This window comes from Typopeltis vanoorti, chromosome 20, assembly GCF_054136105.1.
Source record: "Typopeltis vanoorti isolate ZY-2024b chromosome 20, IOZ_Tvanoo_1.0, whole genome shotgun sequence".
NCBI lineage: Eukaryota > Metazoa > Arthropoda > Arachnida > Uropygi > Thelyphonidae > Typopeltis > Typopeltis vanoorti.
In genome coordinates, this window is record NC_143568.1 from 112,240,744 (window position 1) to 112,264,798 (window position 24,055).

At 36.1% G+C, this 24,055-nt stretch overlaps 1 protein-coding gene across 2 annotated transcripts in view; it reads left to right on the plus strand.

The window, feature by feature from the left end:
- LOC150095803 (uncharacterized) overlaps positions 1 to 24,055 on the plus strand; it is a 243,918-nt gene that overhangs the window by 47,617 nt on the left and 172,246 nt on the right. For both annotated transcript variants that reach the window (XM_090409875.1, XM_090409876.1), the window contains exon 3: positions 14,418 to 14,690. In XM_090409875.1, the coding sequence (XP_090266001.1) occupies positions 14,418 to 14,690 (273 nt within the window). The remainder of the gene's footprint in view (positions 1 to 14,417; positions 14,691 to 24,055) is intronic.

A 24,055-nucleotide genomic window follows, 5' to 3' on the forward strand; every position in this document is an offset into this window, starting at 1 on the left:
AGATCTATTTCGCAAAACCCAGACAGCAGTACTAAATAGGATTCAAACAAACCATGGCCTATATGGAAATACTCTCTATAAATGGAAAAGATGAACATCTCCAGAATGTGACTGTGGTGTTTCACGACAGACTATGCAACATATTGTAAAAGAATGCATCTTCCGTGCTTATCAGAATGACTGGAATGACTTTTTACAAGTGGCTACTGAAGCTGTGACCTGGATTACGAACTTAGATCTGAATTTATAACAATATATATGTTTTTTTTTCACTTATTATAACATATTAAGACTTTTACTTTTAACTCTTATTTTAATTTTCCAACTCCTTGAATTAGATCTGTTTTCCTTCAAAATTTTTAACTTAAAATATTTTAAATTCTTCAATCCTGTTAATATATAATGACATCATGATTCTCTTTTTTAACATCATGTTTTTGCCATGAGCTATGCATGTATGTGTAAGAGTGTGGTTAACAAGGGTGTTCGGACTAGATTTTTTGCTTGGAGGGTTGTGAATGGGTGGAATGCATTGCCAGAGGTGGTTGTGAATGCTTCATCTGTGAATGAATTTAAGGAGAAGTATGAAGGTATTATGTGAATAATGGTTAGTGTGTCAATGTAGGATCTCCTGCAATGAGTGTTTTGACTCCATGGAGACGCCATTACAATAATAATAATAATAATTATAATAATAAAGGTGTACATTGGTCAAACTGGGAGAAGTTTTGAAATCCATTAAAAAAAATGAAACAAAAAACATAAGCGATCTTGAAAATAAGAGAGAAGAAAAAAGTGGACTCACAGAATATCACATGGTAAATTGACAAGCTTCTTCCATGCTTTACTTAGAAGACAATAATTTTGTCTGATTGTTCAAGAAGCCTTCTGAGGGACCGTTTGCTCGCAGTACACAAAACCAAAAACCAAAGACTTGTACTTCATGTTATCTAGAAGTTAATTAGTATGTGCAACATTTGTGATCTCTCCTATGCCTGCAATCACATACAGAGTTTACACAACAATATATAGATTGCATGTAATGTGCCTAATGATTATTATTATCAACACCCGACCTCCATGGAGTCAGAGACTCATCGTGGGAGGTACTCACTATTATATACAATGCTCATCCAACCGTGTCTTGATTCAATGTGTCCACATCCACAACACACTCAGGTAATGCATTCCACTCACCAACCACCCTCCATGCAAAGAACCTACTTCTCACACGTTTGCTCACATCCTCCTTATACAATTTCCAGCAATAACCTCTTGTTCTACTTCCCTCTCCAATTCTATGAAAAATCTCTTCCATGTCTACCTGATAACAACCCCTGACCAGTTTATATGTCTCAATCATATCCCCCCCCACTTCCTCCTATTCACAAGACTCTGCAACTTACATTCCCTCAATCTGTCCTCGTACTCCACATTCCAAAGACCGCTGACTACCTTTGTGAATCTTCTCTGTACCGTTTCCAGCATATCCTCATCACCATGAAAACCTGGTGACCAAATCCATATGAGGCCTGATCAAGGCCTTATACAATGGAATCATAATCTCTTTATTTCTGCACGTCAGGGTTCTCCGCATCATTGCCATTATTTGATGTGATGTCTTCACAACTTGTGCAATGTGGCCCCTGAATTTCAGATCCTTGTCCACCATCACACCTACATCTCTCATCTCCTCTACTTCTGTTAAAGTTTGCCCACCAAGTGTATACTTGGTATCCCATCGTTGCTTACCAAATCTCAAAACCTTACACTTGGCAACATTGAACTGATTGTTCCACTTACCTGCCCATTCATGCAATCTATTCAAGTCCTCTCGTAAGGCATTAACATCAGCCTGATTGTGTATTGCTCTCCCCAGTTTTGCATCATCTGCAAACAGCTGGATATCACTAATTAAACCCAACCCAATATCATTAACATACAAATTGAACAACAGTGGCCCCAAAACTGACCCCTGTGGTACACCACTGGTGACCTTTCTCTTTCGCGATACTGCACCCCCATATACAATTTTCTGATACTTATCTGACAGCCAGTCACTGATCCAACACAGAAATCTGTTATCCGATCCCATCTCTTTGAATTTAATTAAGAGGTTATCATGTGGCAGTCTATCAAAAGCCTTTGTAAAATCCAAGTACACCACTGTATATGCATCTCCTCTGTCCAAGGTATTTGTCACCTTGTTATAGTACATAAGTTAGTGAAACATGATCTCCCCTTAACAAACCCATGCTGATAACCACAGAGAATACTGTTGTTATCAACCCATTTCTGTATCCTACTTCTCACCAATCTCTCCAGGACCTTCACCACAACTCCAGATATACAGACCAGTCTATAATTTGAAGCTACAGCCTTATCACCACCTTTATGTAGTGGAACTAAATAGGATAAAACTATCAATCCAGTATTTTTGAATTAATAGTTATAATGACTTTTGGGAAATATTTGATTGTTTTGTTGTTTTTTGTTTGTGTTAAATATCTTTGAAAATAGTGTCAGTCATATAGACAGTGAAATATATCGGAGAAACATTCAGTTTTAATTAAAAAAAAAAAGTCTTTTAGTCAAACTTGGTTAGTTATTATAGTTGGAAGAAAATTGTTGATAGGAAATTAGTAATGATCTAACTTTTTCATATAGAACTTTTAATATTCTATATACTCACACAGGCTACATACAGCCTGTGTGGATCAAATCAGGAATTTGATGGTGATGATAATTATGATTACTGGATGCTTTTTGGAGATTGTGGTCCTTTTCTTGTAAAATGTAGAATCATTCATTTTTCTTGTAAAACATGAGATTCATTTTTATTCACAGGAATAAATGGATTTTTACTTACTATCTCAGTTCTTTTTGAGGAATGGATGAAAACATCTCTGTATAATTAAAAACCTCTCCTTTCCATAGACACCATATTGGTGATGGTGTCTATGGAAAAGTTCTACTGTATCAATAAATACAGTACAGAGAAAATTACCCTATGTGCTAAATTTAGTCACGACTTATTTTTAACGGTATTGACAACACCAAATGAACTATTTTATAAAAGGATGTTTTAATAACTTATGTTTCTCTGAATTTCAAATCAGCATCATCAGAGCACAACACAGCATGTATATGTGACATTTAGTAAATGAAACGGTACAGTTGTAACAGACAAAAGATCTCAAGTCCTATTTTGGGGCCCTTTAATGTTGTAAAAAAAAAAAAAATTACAATTATATGAGAGTTGCTCTTAAGATAAGTCTCCCAAATTTTTGGCAAATTAATGCAACTATATTTGTTTAGATTAGGAGAATTCTTCATTGTCAATGCTGACTCAAAAAATAATTTTTTGTATCTGTAATTACTTCTAAATAGCTTATTAGTTTTCTTTCATCTAATCCTGTGTGAAGGGGTGTCCAAAGCATGGTCTGCCAGTCCTGACTTGCCATGTAATGGTAGCAAATGCATTTTTTATGTTCTTCCAGGCAGATGCTAACAGATCATCCTGTCTGTCCATAGTAGGCCAAGTCACAGTCACAAGGAACTTTATTCACTCCAGGGTGTATTAGAGATTGAAGTTGATCCTTAGATGAGCGGATCAGAGTTGCTAATTTAACATGAAGTTTGAATGTGGTGCGAAGGCCATGTTTCATTAGTACCTTGGCTGTTTTCTGACACAGGGAATAGAAATGGTAGTAGTGTTATGAAGTATTATATCTATTTTGTAGGAATTGTAGCCATTGGCCAAGAAAGTGTAGTGCAGATATTTGAGTTCTGTGGACAGAGCTGTATCATTAGAACAAATGGTTCTGTCTCTGTGTGTAAGTGTTTTTAAAATGTCATACTGTTGGACTGATGATGATGTGATTGTTTATGTAGATATCTTCCTCTGTGTGTGTGTGTGTGTGTGTGTGTGTGTGTGTGTGTGTGTGTGTGTGTGTGTTGGCTTTCTGTAAATGGAAAAAGATAGTGATCCAACTGAAGGGCAGGTGACTAATGTGTAAAAAAAAAAGATAAACAGTTATTTATCTTTCTGGATGTTGGATGTTTAGGTAGGTGACAAACTCATCCAAAGTGTCTTGTCCATGGGGCAAAATGGCAAACATGTCATCAACATAGCAAAACCACACTAGGGGCTTTATGTAGCTGTTCTAAGTACTTTATTTTCAAAATGTTCAATGTAAAAGTTTGCTAAGGGGGGGGGGACCCATAACAGTGTACCATTAATCTGTAGATTTTTCCTCCCCATGTAAAAACACTTAAACACAGAGCATTTGTTCTACCGATACAGCTCTGTCCAGAAAGCTCAAATATCTGCGCCACACTTTCTTGGCCAACAGCTACAATTCCTACAAAATAGATAAAATACTACGTAACCCCATTACTTCTCCTTCCTCTAATCCACAGGAACACAACATTACCATTTCTATTCTATTCCCAAGGTACATCAGAAAACATAGCCAAAGTACTAATGAAACATGGCCTTTGCACCATATTAAAACCTCATGTTAAATTAGCAACTCTGTTCCACTCACCTAAGGATAAACTTCACTCTCTAGTACACCCAGGTGTGTATGAAGTTCCTTGTGACTGTAACTTGGCCTACTATGGACAGGCAAGAAGATCTGTTAACATCCACCTGGAAGAACATAAAAAATGCATTCGCTACCATAACATTTGCTATGGCAAATCAAGACTGGCAGACCATGCCTTGAATACCCCTTTCACATAGGATTAGACGGAAGAAAACTAATGTGCTATTTAGAATTCGTTACAGAACTGAAAGATTTTTTGAATTAGCCTTGGCAATGAAGAATTCTCCTAACCTGAACAAATATAGTTGCATTAATTTGCCAAAAATTTGGGAGACTGTTATCTTAAGAGCAACTCCCACATAGCTATATTTTTTTTTTAATATTTTTACATTAGATGGTGTAATTATTAAAACTGATATCCCAATATGTTGAAAACTTTGTAAAAGTGTACCCACTTGATGCAGTAGAGGCATGACATAGGGTCAGTTGAGTTCCCACCTGGTTGCCAACACAGACATGAGACACAGCCAGGGCATGAATACATTAAAATGAAAGAAATACAATAACCAGATAGAAATACTGAGCACTTCACGTCTTCTCATCTGTTTTGAAGCCATTTTTAAATTTTTCACAATTTATTTGCTTGAATTTAAACAAAATTTTTAATTGCAATGACAGACAATTGACTGCTTTCTTCCATAATTTGAGTAAAACTAAACATAAACAAACATACAGGTTTAAGTCCATGCGCCTAGCAAAACCAGCTTATTTCGACAAGTTTTTAGCCTGAGCGTATGCTTGTTTCAACCGGCACAGCGCTTGACCGTTTCGCAATCTTTTTTTGAACCGTGGATACGGGGGGGGGGGGCTGCTGTAGTTTGTTTTATACAGCTGTCTGAAGCCAAAGTGTTGTCTGTATCCCTTAAATATAAATACAAAGTAACAAAAGTTAATGTTATTATTTATTATTATTACTTGATACCTCCAGGGAGTCCAAAGACTCATCGATGGAGGACACTTACTCTACAACTGTTTCCACCACTCAATTCACTAACTACAATGGAGCACATCTACACCAATACCATATACTGCTCACCACCACCACTAGTATTTTCACAAACAATCACAAATAACCATTCCCACAGCAGGATTTGAACCCACAGCCTTTTGGCTGGAGAGTGGATACGCTAACCACTTGGTCAACAAGGCTGGCAATATCAAATATAAATTTTAATAATATTTGAATACAACATAGTAAAAAAAAAGATAAATCCTCTCAAACAATGCTTATCATAAAACATAAAAGGAATTGATTTGTATTCACAGGAATAAACAGGTTTTTGCTCACTGCACTTACTTTTTTTGAAATAAAATGAAAATGTCACTGCATAGTGATATCCTCCCCCCCCCCCCCTCCAACAGACACCATACTGCAAATGCAAGAAAAATAAGTAGCTTTATTGCTACTTGTTTTTCTTGCATTTGCTTTTTCTTCAATAAATACAGTATGGAGACAATTAGTCTTTGTGCTATGTGTTGTGACAATTAATGTTAATTGGAGACATGGAATGAAAAGGCTCAACCCTGCATAATGATGACCAAGTCCCCTCCCACAGACATATATTATCATTAAGACAGTTCACCAACTAATTTTATAATTAATCCTTTAACTGTTGATTTTATATTCTGCTGACATTGTCACATGTGCTGAATTAATTTTGCAAAAATTTTATAAATAAAATTAATTAAAATTCCTACTGAAGTAAGAAGTCTGGACAGGATCATACATTCTTGATATACACTTGTTCACTCACAAAAATGGCCATAATAGTGTTTTATAAAATTTGCACAATCAAGGGTGGCCACTTGATTATGCAAATTACACTCTAATTTATGTAGAAATTAATCAAAATATACAAAGAGCACTATTATTTACAACCGTACATATACGCGCTCAGCAGTTGTGTATTTCCGAGCCCATAATAATACGTTCTCAGCAGTTAAAGGGTTAAAATTTAATTGATAACATTCAAACTAGCATTTTGTACATATTTCAAACTTTTTGTGAAAATGTGCCCATTTGATGCTTTTTTGTATTATTAAAGTGGGCAGAGAATTCTGGGAGGAGGGTGAAATATAGAAATTTTGGGGAAGGAAGGGGATATGATGGTATAAGATCAGAGGAGTAACATGGTCTTCCTAGAAATAATACCTATGATATACTCCTGTTTGCATTTCTTTTGAATTTTTTTTTGCTACTGTTCTGTCACTGCCTATTTTGTTTAACAGTCTTTCAAAGTAGTTACTTTAGATATGTGGGATATCATTATCTTGCTTTCATTTCACTTTTATCATCTTTGATTGCTTTAACAGTACTCCTTCCTCCATTTCTAAGCTTTTACAATAGCCTTCAGGTCTTTGTCACCTTCCTGATATTTATTTTCTATGTTCTTAGCACAGTATTCCCATTATTTTTATTTAGCTACTTTTACACATACCTAAGCTCTCTTACATTTCTCTGTGTATTCCTTTAGGGCATCCAACAATGGGGCTCCAAAAATACCACTTACATCCAAATACCACTTAAATGTCTCATGTCTCATGAAACCAAAATGGCCCCACTTTAAAAAGGCCTTGAAATCCTTGTTCTAATTAGAGTTTCTGTCAGCAGTCCCAGGTTGTTTTTTTACATATTTTCACAATGCAACTTTGTCTTTACAGCATAACCACTTTAAATTCATTGAATCATTTGTGTTAAAAGCATATTTTGGTTGTTTTTGGCAATGACGTGACAGAATTATTTTCTCCAGTGTTGGTATTTTCTGGTCCCTTACCTTCACCTTCAATGTTGCACTTCACAAAATGAAAAGGTGTAATTTGCATTTACTTTCATTTATTGTTCATAATGAAGGGTGCATTTATATATATATATGAAAACAGCAAATGGCCAACATTTGCACTTTTCATGTGTACAATGGCCAACATGTGCACAACATTTGTGCACATTTGTGCAAATGGAACATCTTACACTTTTCAAGATGTAATATCACAAAAGTGATCCAGTTTCTGACTTGTCTTTGCATGATAATTGTGTTTTTCAAATATTAAAAGGCCTTTTTATCATGCTTTTCACAATTACAATTGAATTGTGAAAATAAGCTTATGCCAATATTACATTAAAACTGCATACCTAGGTAAGGGTTAAAGAGGGTGTTAGGAGAATTACAGTTGACAGTGAAACAAATGAAAATAGGTCTTGTTAATTATTTTATTTATTTTTATTTAATGGTATTGTAAAATAATGTCTTGTCGGCTTGTTATTGTTAAAATATATGTGTATGTCGGCTGTTGAATTTTATATATATAATTTATTTATTTTTAGTTTGTCGTGTTCGTTGACTGTACCTTCGTACTACTCTAAGATTTACTGCGCCTTAACTTCTATCAACACTACACAGATAAGACATTAATCTGCCTACCAGTTAACTCTATCAAGTCTAATTTCTGTTCCCCCCCCCCGCCATTAAACAGACCTAAAGTTGTCAGTCTATTTAATATATGCAGTTCACCAACTCTTGCACAAATCGACCAGAAAAAAATTTATTTTTTTGACTGTGCCATTCTGATTTAATTAAGGTAGTTTGAGAGTTAAGGTGAGGAAAACAGGAAATTTTAACTATACACAATTTTTTTCCTTAATGCAAGTTGTGGCTAACCAAAATTTAATATTCATGCAGGTTCGCTAATTTTTTTGAAGATATTGCATTGGCTAGAGAACAGGCAAGGTAGTTACAAAACATTTTATTCTAAGCAAGAAAAGAGAAGTAATCACATACAAATAAGAGAAGTAATCTGTCTAAACCCTTTCATTTAATTTCATTTCATTTCAATACACTTATTGTTTAGTTACCTCAATTTACAATACCAACTAATCTGACTTAAACAAAGGTAGTTCCCTATATCACAACTAAACATATATTCATTCGTTAAACTAACAAGTTAACATATAAACTTCCTTTAAGGACAATGATGACTTAATTTACCACTTAGGTACATACAATTCCCTATAAGCACACATACAATATCAACTTGTAAGCCTTTGACATTAACAAAATGGTGTTTACATAAATCCTTGGATAGACAGTCCATTCAGTTAGTACAACCTTTAGTTGTATCAATTCGATGTTACGTCCTGTTCCTGGGTGATTGTAGCAGCTTGGACGATTCTAGCTGTCCTAATACAGAAGTTTCCTGGAAATCTTTTGTTGGAATTTCCGTCGGGAATTTTCTGGAGGAATTGCCGTAGTTGCCACAAAATCTGCTGGTACCTACTCTCTCATAGCATGTTCTTGTTTCCTCGGAACCATCACCAGGAAATTTGGCTTCTCCTAAACTTGCATCAGAAGCATGTTCTTGGGACTGGACAGCACTGGGAACCTACTATCTGGAGATGAAAATTAAAAGCTGTTGAGAGAGAGAAAAAGCTGAAAGCCACAAACCCCTTCTGGTTACTCTCAGTCCTCCTTTATACCATTCCCAGTGCTTCCTATAAAACAAAGTAGTTTTCAGGATCAGCTGTCATGATGACGTCATTCTTGGCACCCTTTTCTAACATTGTATGACCTTGTGACCTTTTGATGTTGCTTCATTATTGTGATAATCTGGGTTAATCCCTTACTTATCATCTTATATACAGGTCAGTTTACATTGATATTTTATGCACTTTTATAGCAGAATTATTTACTCGTTTTAGTACAATATACAATCATCCCTCGGCCTACGTCCATTCGAGTTATATCCGTTCGAAGATACTTCCACAATCCCATAATGGAATAAATAACATTTTTGACTATACTTCCGAACAAGACGCAAGCGAACGTAAAGTAAAAAGGTTTTTATTTAGTAACAATGCATCATGCAACAGTGCATTCAACAGCAACCTCCCTCGGCAGTTGGCACATGCCTTCAACAGGTATTCTGTTGATTTTGTTTTTGAAAAATATGTTATATTTGTATTTATCGTTAAATATTTTGCAATATTTTGTGCAACATGGCCTGTACATGGCCAATTAAAAAACCTAGTGAAGAATCACAGAAAAAAGATACAAGCAATTGATCTTGAAATGAAGTTGCAAGTTCAATGATAGTGACGAAGCAACGACAAGGTCCCATTGGTGATTGGAAAAGCTACTTCCATTATGCATAGAGGACCTGAACCAAAAGCGCATACTTCTTAGCACTATGACTATAACCGCTAAGGCACTCAGTCTCTTCAACATGTTGAAGGAAAAAGCAGGACACGATTACAACTATGAATTCACCGCTTCTTCCGGTTAGTTCATGGGATCCGGTTAGCTATTGTTTGAAAGCAAATGTAGAATTTAAAATTTTATTAATTCTAGATAATGCCCCTTGTCATCCATCTTATATTGGTTAAATTCCCCAAGTTCAAGGTCATGTTTCTCCCTCCCAACACTACTTCATTGATCCAACCGATAGATCAGGGAGTTCTTGTAGTGTTTATGGCTTATTATCTATGGAGAACTTTTTCACAAGCCATTTCTACTGCTGAAGGAAACGAATAGACTCTTATGCAATTCTGGACAGCATTTAATATTTATCATGCTATTAAAAATATCGGTGTAGTTTGGGATGAAGGGATCTCTCAATGTATGAGTGGCATATGGAAAAAGACATTAACACGTTAGCTGCCACGCTACTCAGACATAGTTTGTTACCGTACGCCAAGCAATTTCACTTCTTCAAGGTCAGTATGGGTAATCTTGTTGCCGGCGGTAAGCGTCATACGAGTATATTCGTAGTTGGCTTGTGCGGCTCATATACCATCTACAAGTATACACACTTTCGCTGCTAGCTCCACGCCAAGCATTTTCACTTCTTCAAAGTCAGTACGTGTAAACTTGTTGCCGGTGATAAGCGTCATACGAGTATATTCATAGTTGGCTTGTGATGCTCATATACCAACTATGAGTATACTCGTAGTTGGCAACGAACGTGTTAAAAAGGTTTGTGCACAATTTTGGAAGTTTTGAAAAAAATGAAGACCTTTGCAAATTGAGTGAAGAAATAGTTGTCATAGCAAACAATCTGAATCTCAAAGTGATGAAGATATAGTTCGACTCATAGAAAGTGCCTCTGAAGAGTTGACCAACAAAGAATTGGTCGAACTTGAGGAACATCATGCAAAAGAGGAAGAAGAAGAAAAGGAAGGGGGAAAAGAGAAACAAGGAGAGGTAGTTAAACAATTCACAGTGAAGGATCTTGCAGAAATGTTCTATTAGCGATGTTCTCAAAATGGTTGAAGACATGAATGTTGAACGCTACTTATTAGTAAAAAGGAAAGTACAGGTATCCCTTGCTTAATGCGGTTTTGCTTAACATGGGATTTGATTAACGCGCTGAAATTAATCGCTGCAATCCCTTGATATATGCGGCAAGAGTTTTGATTAACACGCATTTAACCCTGCGGAGCTCACAGCTGATGTGACAGATACATGCAAAATGTTTAATATAAATATTCTTACACAATTCAGTGTATAGCTTGGAGGTCATGAGTAGCTGTGCATTCATATTGGAAGTTTATTTTTCACTTGGTTAGACTATAATAAATTTAGTTTAATCCTTTATCCAAGTGTAAGCAAACAAAGTTTGCACCTGAAAATATCTTCAGGACTGAGGTAAGGTGGTACCTCCCTTGGCAACTCGTAGCAAAGGTGGACCAAGCTCTCATCAGTCCTTGTCTCAGTATCTCCCATAATGCAAAGCACATCTGCTTGCAGACATGTATACTGCTATGCATTAAGGGAAGGGCCACTACTCAGACCAGTTTCAACCTTTATTGAGGTCTCGTCAGTGAGAAGCAGACCTAGAGTGGTGATACTAAGGCAGAAGCAATGGAGAGGTCATATTTACCTATGACGAGTTGCCATCTGGTGTACCACCTTATTATTAAATTACTCTGGATTTGGAGAAAGATGTTGGAAGTTTATTTTGCACTTGGTTAGACTATAATAAATTTAGTTTAATCCTTTATCCAAGTGTAAGCAAACAAAGTTTGCACCTGAAAATATCTTCAGGACTGAGGTAAGGTGGTACACCCCTTGGCAACTCGTAGCAAAGGTGGACTAAGCTTTCATCACTCCTTGTCTCAGTATCTCTCATAATGCAAAGCACATCTTCTTGCGGATTTTGATATATGCGGTAACATTGAGGGATTAATTAACTCCGTTAATCGAGGGAAAGAACCAAAAGAAATGCTTAAAGAAAAAGGCCTAAATACCATCAACCTTCTTTCATCCTCCAAACAGGTTATTTGTTATACCGATGGATCATCAGACACCAATATGATTAATGGAGGTGCTGGTGTTCTCCTTCTACTCCCGAAAGGTGAAAAACTTTCAATAAAAGTTGGATCTGGGAGAATCGCTTCCAATTTTACCAGCGAACTCTACGTAATAAATAAAGCACTAGAAGCCTACTTAAATCTATCATCATCTCAACAACCTGAAGGAATTATAATTTACAGTGACTCAAGATCAGCTATGGAGGCAATCAAAAATGGCAATACCAAGCTCACACAAGACATCCATAAACTCTTAAATCAACTAAAGTGTTTAGGTAAAAGTTGCATTTTACAATGGATTCCTGCTCATGTAGGCATTGATCACAACGAAGCAGCTGATAAATTAGCAAAAGAGGCCAGAGAACTCAACCAAGAAACTCATATGATAACTCTTGCTGATGCCAATGCACTAGCAAAAGCTAAACTAATTCCATTGAAATCAGTGACACAACATCAAATTCCCGAGATCAATGCTGACAGAAGGACCACCACCACGATAGCAAGACTACGAACAGGACATTAAAGAGGAATGAAGATCAATACAGATGATACGAGAACATATAGAAACTTCAACAACTGCCCCAATACTGAACTGACACCCACTCACATCTTTACCAGTCCAGCAATTACAGCAGCTTTGCAAGAAATAGATCCTAATCCTGAACAACAGCTCTATACAAACAAAATCACAGACATAGCCAAAGCAGTACAAGGAGCACACGGAAACATCTAAGACTCTTCAAAGGACAAGACAACAACAACAACCGAGGGATACCTGTACATAATGCATTTGCTTGCTATAAGCAAATTTATGAAGAAAAGAAATGGAATAAGCAAAGCGCATTGGACATTTTCATTAAAAAAACAAAAGATACACCAGAAGAGTCGCAGCTTAGTCCTTCACATAAGGGAAGGTAATGAAGATGTGATTGTGGAGGAAGATTTGGGTGATTATTCTTCTGTTTTATGGTGGCAGTAATGCACAGTACAGTTTTATAATAAGGTTTAAAAATTAAAATGACAGTATACTTATTACTTAAGTCCCTAACCCCTATAACTCTGTCGATTTAATGTATCGACTTATGTCCTGCCGGATAGAACAGAATGCCGACGTATGTCGAAGGACGACTGTAATTTCTAATTTCAAAATATTCAGAAAACCTGCAAAATGGAACTAAAAAAAAATTAAAATTTAATTTTGCGAAAGATTTTACAGTATCCCTGATTTTTATAAGAATAGTGATAACGTGCTAGTTATGTAAAATCAAATGTTGTTTGAGAATACGTGTCTGTTTCTTTCAGAATTAACCAGCAGACTTAAGGGTAGGTTTTAGTTATTAACAGAAGGTGAGAGATAAATAATGCTATATATTGCCACGAATAGGAATTCACATTATGGAAACAGCTGCAAGGTATCTTTGAGATTATCTCTGTGCAAACTAATTTTTAGCAAGGACAAATACTTGTAGTTTACTAAGGAATTAACTTATTAAATCAATTACATAAGATACTATCTAAATATCTCATGGTTAAGCATAAAACTGTTACATTCATTGGATTCTACCTGGATCGAATAACTTAATAACAAATGGGATGTCTCATAATGGGTAAAAAATGTTTATGTGAAGAAAATAAGGCAATACATTTTAAATGCATTTAGAATGACATTGAAAATTCACTTGCCACTTGTCTCTGATGACTTGCCCATGCCAAGTGGATTTCTGGAGACCTGTCTAATGACTTATTTGCTAGGAATTTTTAGTATGCCTCTTGTAAGGATGGCTTCTTTAACATCTTATGTCCGCTATGGTGTTTTTATTTTTCTATCCTAGCCGACAACTTCATCACATACCCTAGCAGAATCAATGTTTTCTTCAGAGTTTGCTACTGATATTCCAGGGTTTAGTTCTTGTTTTTAAACTGTTTCATAATTTTCTTCAGTCATGTTTGTATAGTTGAGTCTACAGATAAACTGAAGACTCAGCTATACAAAGCTGCTCAACATTAATTCTTTTCAAAAATTTTCTTACATATTGTTGTTTTCAATGTGATATTCATCTTTATCCTACTTAGAGCTAAGTGATGGTCACTTCTAGTTTGGAATCCTCTGTACACTCTTGTATCCTGAAGCAGCATGAAGATATCAGTATCAACAATGACATAGTCAATGAAGCTTTTATTTCTTGTGGCTTCTCTCCACGTGAACTTGTGCACATTTTTATGTTGGAAAATGGTACTTGTCATGACTAGTCCATATCCTGAACAAATCCAACAGATACCATTATTATTAGATTTTTGTGTTTTCTTCAAATTTTTCCAAAACATTCATTGCAGTACCATATTTTTACCAATAAGATATTCATGATTTGATGTCAGTCTTGATATCTTAGATGTAAACCATAGACCATAAAATTATAAATAACTGTTTCATTTATACATTTTAGAGAAGGAGAGAGGGAATGGCAATTATAAATATCTGCTAATTTTATTGCTTTCATATTTAGGTTGAATATGCACGTTTAAGGATACAGCTGATAGAAGAAACTGCAGTACATCCAAGTTCACTTTCCCGACGAGATTTGCAACATCTGTCACATTCTGATTCACATTTAACTTCAATTCCAGAAAACTCTTCAGTTGTTAAAAATAATGCCAACAGAGAACAAGAGCTGCAAAAGAAAATTCATACGCAGGACACTTTGATTATGGGCTATCGAACTGAAGTGCAAAGACTTCAGGAAGAAAATAGGAAAATTGCAAGAAAATATTGGGAACAGGTAATAATTTTTCTTAAGATTAAGAAGTGCTATTGACCTTTTTTTTTTTTTTTCATGTAGATATTTTTTCAGAAACTTTTTTCCTTATGAAAAACAAGCGCAATCACTGTTTACAAGTTACTAAGTATGTTTGTTGGATATTGTTTGTTGTGTAAATTTATTACATTTTTTAGGAACTGCATGAAGTTCTTTTATATTAATTAGCATCAGTCCACTCTCACAATTGATGCCTTTCTTTCCTTTAATTTATTTTCAACCTCTTTGAGAACTTATTCCATTAAGGAATTGTTCATGACTTACCTAACACTATTTTGGGGATTCTTGGTCCCCCCCCCCATTACAATGTCGCCCATTATAAATCTCATGACATGTTGTTACAGGTGAACTGCCTGATTTGATATCAAGTAATGTTATTTTAAAAGTAAGTATTTTATTTAATTGTAAAAAATTAGCAATTATATAATTATTATTAAAATAATATGGTGCAATAGATACCAAGTGTAATAAATAGAAGATGGAATGAGCTTCAATTTATTGCACTCGGTTAGTCTGTAATGGCCAAGTATCTTTTTTTTGTAAATGATTATTATGTAACACCTCCAGGTGTTGCATAATAATAATAAGGTCCAAAGACTCATCAAGAGAGGGCACCTACTCTACAAATCTCTGTCTCCACCACTCCACAAGCCCAACTACCTTCATCATCTACACCAATGCCATCTGCCGCCGACCACCACTAGTATTTTCACAGACGATCACAAACATGCCCACGGCAGGATTGAAACCTGCAGCCTTTTGGCTGGAGAGCAGATATGCTAACCACTCAGCCAACCAGGCTGGCATGAAATGAAATATAAAAATATTTATTTTTAATAAAAAAAAAAAAAAAAGAATGTATTTGACAAAAAATTATATGAATATGTTTTTTTTTTTTTTTTTAAATCTTAGACATCTTTAGCATGAAAACTTGGAGCACACAATGCACATATATTTATGACAGCAGGATTAATCTGAAATGATGAGTTTTGTAGAGCTGTGAAAGTCAAATGATAACTGTTTTAATACCATGATATGCAGTATTAAAAGAAAAAAGGTGAGCAGTGCAGCCTGCTTTCATTAACAGAATATATGTGCAATCCATTGGGACAGTGTAGTACTGTTTCATGGCTTTCTTCATGCAGTCATTCCATATGAAACTTGCATTTGATGGACTCGAGTCTTTTTCTACAGAATTCAATGTTTGGAGGCAAAAGCATGTTCTGTGCTGTCTGTCTCACAATATTTAGTGGTTTTTGTGGTTCTCACAGTAGCCCATTTTACGTTAGTCAATTTTCTGGATTGGCCAAAATGGGATATAATAAGGGACCAGATAAGCACTGTTTTATGGCAGATTGGCTGTGTGAGAAAACATCCATTGCAAGCATGGATGTTTTTCATGTCTTTAGGCAGATCAATTCATTGACCATTATTATTATTATTGCACGGGCACCTCCATGGACTCCTAAGACTCCTGTATGAGGCCCAAACTATCAACACAATATCCTTTCTTTTAGGATTTCAACACAATATCTATCGTACTTCTCCTTGAAACCATTAATAGACAAAGCACTCACAACTGACTCAGGCACTCCATTTTATTCATTCACCACTCTCCAGTGAAAAAATTAGTCCTCACACTCTTGCTAACCACACTCTTACCCAAATTCCAGGGATGACCTCTTGTTCTGCTTCCTAGCCAAGTGCTGAAACATTTCCTTGCATCAATCCTATAAACTCTTTAAAGTGATTTAAATGTTTCTATCATACTCTCCCCCCCCCCTTTTTTTTTTTTCCTTTTGCCCATCAATCAACTTTTTTAATCGACAAATTCTCAATCTTTCTTCACAGGGAGCATTCCACAGACCACTCACCGACTTGGACACTCACCTCTGGATCTTCTCCACCACTTCCTCATCCTCAAGAAACCCAGGCAATCAAATCTGAGCAGAGTAATCCAGATGTAGTCATATCACGGCTTTATAAAGTGTAATGAAAACTCCCTTTTCTCTGATTATTAAGAGTGTCATTCAATAACCAAGTAATTCTGTGAGCTACCAGCTACTTTCGCAATATGCCCCCTTAACTTCAACTCTTTGTCTACTACTACTCATCATCATCAACAACCGTGGGTCCAATGCCCGTAGGTGTCTGCTGCCATCTTGATATGATTCTTCCATTGCATTCTGTTTTGTGCAAGATAACTTAATTTGTGTATAGAGTTTCTGCACCATTTGAAGATGTCATCGCCCCATTCTCTGTTTGGTCTTCCTCTTTTGTTCTTTCCTTCAATCATTCCAAACAACAATGAGCAACGTTTTTAATTTTCTCTCATCATTCATTCTACATATATGGCCAAATAGACGTAGTTTCCTTTTGATTATTTTCTGGATCAGGTTTTCTTTTGGTTGTATTCGTCTGTAGATTTCCTCATTGTTCACTTTCTGTATTCAGCTTATTCTCAAGATCTTTCTATAGCACTTCCTCTCAAATGCCAATATCCTCCTTTCAGATTTTCTCAGGAGTACCCAGGCCTTGCATCCATAGAGCATGCTACTGAACATACAGGTTTCTACAATGTGCAGTTTAGTTTGTATCTTTATATCTCGGCTCTTCCATATTTTGTCCATGGCTTTTAAAATAGTTGTTGCTCTGGCTATTCTAATTTTTATTTCTTTTTTGGGGTCCAAATCATGCGTCATGTGACATCCAAGAAATGTGAAGTGTTCCACATTTTCCAGTTGAAATCTGTCTATCGTAACTCTGTTCAGTAACTCCTGTTGTCCGAATATCATTGTTTTAGTTTTTTCAAAGTTGACATTTAGTCCATATCTTTTCCCTTCTGTGTATAGTGTTTGCAATGTCTGTTCCAGCCTTGCTGCGTCTTCTTCAATCAGGACGATGTCATCTGCAAATCAGAGGTAGTTTATTCTCATGCCATTTATTGAAATGCCTCCACCTTCTTCTTTAATCTTATCTAGTGTTCTTCCCAGATGTGTGATGAAGATGATTGGTGATATTGGGTCCCCTTGTCTTGTGCCTTGACTAGTGGCAAACCAATCTCCAGTCTCACCTGCTATTCTGATTTTTGCTTGTGCTTGGTTGTTTATATCTTTGAGCAGGCAGATCAATTTATTGTCCACACCATAGGATTCCAAGACAGCCCATGTTATATTTTGGTCAATATTATCAAATGCTTTTTGGAAGTCCATGAAACAGCAATATATCTTTTTGTTCTTTCTTCGAGCTTTCTCTGCTATTAGTCTTAGTGCGAGTATTTGTTGCACTGTACTTCGATCTTATCGAAATCCGGCTTGCTCATCTGGAAATGTGCCTCCATATGCCCCTTCAGGCGTTCTGTTAGTATTTTCATCAGCACTTTGCCAAGAATGAAATAGTTCTGTAATTGGTGCATTCTAAAGCACTGCCTTTCTTATGAACAACCAAAACCGATTTTTTCCACTTTTTGGGGGCATGCCCTGATCTCCATATTTCATTACATAGCTTATGTATTTCTTTTGCAACTGATTCTCCCCCATATTTTAGCATCTCGCCTAGTATGTTGTCATTTCCAGGACTCTTGTTATTCTTGAGATGTTTTATAGCCTTATTCACTTCCTCTTCCAAGATGTCATTTTCAAAGATCTCTGCTGGCGGAGAGATTGCTTTTAGTTCTTTGATTACTTCTGTTGCAGTATCATTTAGTTGATTTTTATATAGTTTGCTGCAATATCTTGTCCATCTGTGTATGATTTCTGTCTTGTCTATCAATACTTCACCATTTTCATCTTTGATTGCTACTGATCTTGTTTGTCACTTCCTATTGACATTTCTTACAAGTTTGTAGACCTCTCTAGTTTTGTGTTCTCCATAGTACTGTTCAATGTCTTTGCACTGGTCCTCCAACCATTTGGCTCTATCAGATCTTGCTGCTTTCCGTACTTCATTGCATTTTTGACGGTATAACTCATCTGCTGCCTCTGAATTATCTCTTTTAAGTTTCAGTTCTCTTTTCTCTTGTACCAATTTTAGGGTTTCCTGAGTTATCCATTTCTTGTTGATCTTTTCTCTTTCAGGAATTACTTCCTCTACTGCTTTTTTTTAGCACTATAGTCAGTCGTTCTGCTCTTGTATTTATATTTTGTTTTTCACTTGGGGTCTTAAGCTTAGTTTCCAATATGTTCTGATATGCTGTTCTTAGCCTGTCTTCATTTAGTTTTGAGATGTCTCTAGCTTTCTGGAACTTTCCTTTGTACTTCTGTTTCAGTTTTAGTCTTATATTCGCAATCACCAAGCTGTGGTCCGAATCAATATCAGCTCCTTGGAATGATCTTGGAATGAACTACTACTACCACCTCCAAATTCCTGACTTCATCAGTTTCCTGGAGTACAGTTCCCTGAATGTGGTACACAGGTTGTAATCTTTTTTTCCCAAAATGCATAACTTTACATTTTTCCACATTAAATTGACATCCATTATTTTTGCTCCATACTGTCAGCCTATTTAAATCACCTTGATTGACTGTTATCCTACCCAACTTTGCATCATCAGCAAACAATTGAATATCTCCCTTCAGATTATTTCCTATATCATTTATATACCAATTAAACAGTAATGGTCCAAGCACAGAGCACTGCAGCACACCACTAGTCACCTTCCTTGCATTGGATTCTGCTCCTCCAAATACTACTTCTTGGTATCTGTCCATCAGCCAACCTTTCATCCATGCCTCCAGTTTAAAAACCATCCCCATTTGTTGAAGTTTGCATAAGAGAATTCCATGTGGTATCCTGTCAGGTGTCTTTGCAAAATCCAGCAGTATCATTGTATAGCCATTCTCTCTCTCTCTCTTTTCTTCCACAAAGCTGTGCCATCCCTCATGGAGCACATATTCATATCCACTCATTCCTGAAGTCTCTTTTTGACAAACTTTTCCAGTACTTCTATTGCCACTCCTGATATGCTGATTAGATCCTCCTTTATACAAAGAAAGGTTCTACTCTCTTGAGACTTTGCCAGAGCTGAGATTTACACAGCCTAGTCAAAGGCATTGCTAGTTCCACTTGCACATTCTCTTAAAATGTGAGTCGATATCCAATCCAATCTCACAGCTGTATTTGCATTCAGATTTTGCAGTATTTTTAGCACCTCCATTTCATCAACCTCTGTTCTCAAATCACTCCCTGTCACCTCTGCCATAATAATATCTTTCACCAGAATGTATTTTTGCAAAATAGTTACTTAGTAGCTACTTGTCTATCATTTGCACTCATTATAAACTTATTCTTCCACAGTTTTTCTTCTTCTTCTTACTTGCCACATAATGAAAAAAACTCTTTAGGATTTCTTTTCACCTGCTTGGCTAACTTCTCATAATCTGATTTTTGCTTTTCTTACCATGGTGGTCACCTTTCTTGCCTGTTCCTTGTCATGTTCATGAGTTAGCTGGTCACCTTTCTCCTTATATAATACCTCCACAACATCTTTTTGACATCATTAAGCAAGAGCTTAATGATGTTACTCATCCATCTAACTCCTACCTGATTTACCCTCCTTGGGTATTCTGTGTGATTTTGCTTCCTCCAGATACCCCTTTACTATACCCCATGCATGGTGAGCATCTTTCCCTTGCAGATGTTTATGCCATGTTGCTGCTTCAAGTTGCCCTAAGTGTACCATAATCACCTGCCTTGTAGTTCCACATATACCTCTTCTTAATTGGAATTTCTATATGATTTGCTACCTCCCAAGTTAAGACCACATAATCACTTTTCCCAGTTGGAAGCTAGCCACCTTAGTTAGTGACAGGTCTTCTGATCTTATAACAAGATCAACACTTTTGTACTCCGGGTCCCCTCTGTCACATTCTGCTTTAAGTAATTATCTGTCAGTAAATGTATAAATTCCATTTCCTTCCTGCCATGTGATCTTTCCTCCTTGCAATCTATGTCTCCCAGTTGAAGTCCCCATAATAATTACTCAACTTGCATTTATTGTATTAATCTGCTGATACTTGTTTTCTACATCATCCATGTCATCCTAAGCCAAAACAATCAATTCTTTCATCTTCCCTTTCTAACGCATTCATTATGCAATTATTAGCCTGTCTATTGAAAGCAGGAAGTGGCTAGAGATTCTATGTTTAGTTTCTGGATCAAGGTTTCCAGATTATCTAACCCTTAGCCCATCCATGGTACCATTGTACAATGTTTATGCCATTTTATAGTTGGGATTTGCATGTGGAAAAAAAAAAAAACAAGAATGGGGAACAAAAAACAAGAATGGGAAAAAAAAATTCCATTGGTTAAGTTTTTCTTTTGGATCGAGCTCAATGTCACCTAAAAGCCAAGAACGCTTAGTGGCTTTGCAGTATGTTCAGATATGTTTCGAACATGAAAGAATGGTCATGTGGTTGACTTCCTTATGACCAATTGGAAGGAAAGGGTGTCCTATGTTATGGTCTTGCTGATGATCTCACTGAAATGTTCATATAAAAAAAAACGATTTGATATATTCTGTTTTCTGATGTAAGGTGTTAGTGAAACAAAGAGTGATCTTTTGAATGGAGTTCTTATAGTGCTTAATTTTTTATAATGTCCACCATATCACCTGTTTGTTAAGTATATTTTGATAATTAAAACAACCAGAATCAGATCCATTTTTTTTATTAATGGTTTCATTTGAGACCTTCATCAATAAAACCATGAACAACTACAGGACTTCTCCTTCAGCTATTTAAGAAAAGCAAACAGTGTAGTTATTCTTTATGTTTGAAGATTGATAGGAGCTAAAAAATGTCACATTAAAAATCAGTGCAGGTTAGTCTTGGGAAAATCCTCAGTTGATGTCATACACTCAGTTAGAAATCTACTAGAAAGTCACAAGGATAATAAGATTCTGCACCCAGTTTTTATTGACCTTGAAAAGGCATTTGATTAAGTTCCACGGAAATTAATATGACAAGCACTGAGATCACAGAAGGTTTCAGAATATTATATTAATCAAGTGAAACACATACCAGAGTGTTACAACGAAAGTGAGAGGCCCAGAAAGAACCAGCAAAGAATTGGAAATCAAGATGGGACTGCATCGAGGATCAGTCCTAAACCCACTTCTGTTTAACTTGGTCATGGACAAGTGTTTCTAACAGCAGAATTCAACGATCCATCCCATGAGATATTTTATATGTTGACAACATTGTTCTGATGCGCGATGACCCAGAAGACTTACAGTTGATACTAAATAAGTGGAGGACAGCACTGGAAACTGGTGGCTTGCAAGTTAGTAGACAAGAGTCTCTGTTTCCAGTCAAATGGCTCTAACAGTAATACCATGTACCTCAAGATACTCCACTCAAGTTGGTTAATAGTTTTAAGTGCTTGGACTGAATCTCCACAAAGGACTGCACCATTGACACAGACATGGAACACCACACGAACACTGCAATTATGTAATCATTATATATAGCACAGAATGTGGGCCTCTTAAGAAATGACAAGAACAGGAGGTACATGTAACTGGGATGAAGATGATGAGGTAGAAGCTACCATGCTCAATGAACACATTCATGAGATGCCCTGCAGATCACATGACAGGACATGGAAGTGAGTACAGAACCAAGGGGACATGGTAGACTCTGTTGAACATGGATGTTTCTCATAAAAAAAAGACCTCTAAACTGCCTGGTTAGAGATATTGACAACAGAGGACAGAATATCCTGATGATTATGAACTAGGAGAGGCAATCTCAAGTGAAATGGGATAATGACAAGTACAATGAAGAAGCAGTCATCATGGAATAGAAAGCCTGGTAACAAGCTCCATCAACCTGAAATCAAATTGGAAGTTGTTCTTGTTTTGCTCTGTGAGATCATTACTCATCTTATGCATTCCTTTCTGTTCAGGGGAAGAGTTCACATTTTAATCTGTTGTCTTTGTTTCATCAATGAGGCAGTCACTATTTTAGTCAAATTCATCATCTGTCTGAGCCCTACACGCTGAGGCATGTTTTATCAGATTAAGGGTTTCTTTTGTTTTTACAGGAAATTAATATTTTTGCAGTATATAGATTGCATACATATTGTATATATTTTTATTGTTCATAGGCTTTTAATATCTGGTTGATTTTATCTGTGTTTATTACTTTCGTTACACTTGCTTTTGTACACCTTTTTTAAATTTATTTTTATGCACTCATTTCTGTACCTGTTTTATGCTGTTCCTTTATTTGTTAAGTAATTATTACCTTGTGTACTGTTACAACTTGTATTTAAAAAAAAATTAGAACAACAATGGTCTATGACCTGTAAATTGTTATTTAATGGTTTACTCTGCTAAATCATTAACCATTCCCAACATGTGAGGCAACAGTTCATGGTGGAGTGAGCTTCCCAGTGATAGTACTGCCCCTTTTCATTCTTACTCTCTCTCTCTCTTTGCTTTTCTTCCTGTATTCTTTGTAAACAGGATAATAAAAAATACTATCCTGTTTTCCAAATCAGCATCCTGAGCATCCATTACTTGGATCCGTTGCCATGTTTACTATGTGGTGCAATTCATGGACTTCTAGTAGCCTTGCACTACTTTTACCTCCTGCTTTGGCAAGATGGGCACACCTGAACAGCCCAGCCAGGATCAATCAGCTATTGGGATTGCCTGCAATGATTAACAGTGTTGCAGTGAATTTCCTACCCCATTGTCCAGGGATGGGGTCCACAATGGGGTTGTACTGGTATAGTGTCTGAGGTAGTCCCAGTGGTCAACTCCCAAGCACATTTATTGAATGGACATCCATTAGGGTGCTCCTTATTTTCAAAGCTTAATTTTTTATTGTGAGGCATCCTTTGCATTTCCTGCTATATAATAATTAAAAAAATTCAGTAAAATTTTAAGAAAGATATTGAATATTTGGAGTTGTGATAGTACATTAAAGTGTGTGCATTGAAATACAGGCAGCCCTCAGTTTACCCCTCAGTTCTGTTCCTGAAAAAAACGGGCATAAACCGAATCGCCGTTAAACGAACCCAATTTTAATGGGAGGTATGAAGTTATGTTCAGCGCAGTCAAAAAATATGCACATGAAATATGTGTAACATTATTATATTCAAAGCTTTGATAATACATACATATATATGTTAAAATAAAATTATTAATAACGAAAACAAAACAAAATTATATACAAAAAATATGAAACTTCGAAAAGATATTACATATTTCTATGTTGAAGTTCATGGTTTCGGATCACCTGCATTCAGTATAGGGTTGAATAGATGCAATTACACTCATTTATACGTTCGCACTCCGTTCCCAATCGTGGTCCATTTCGCAG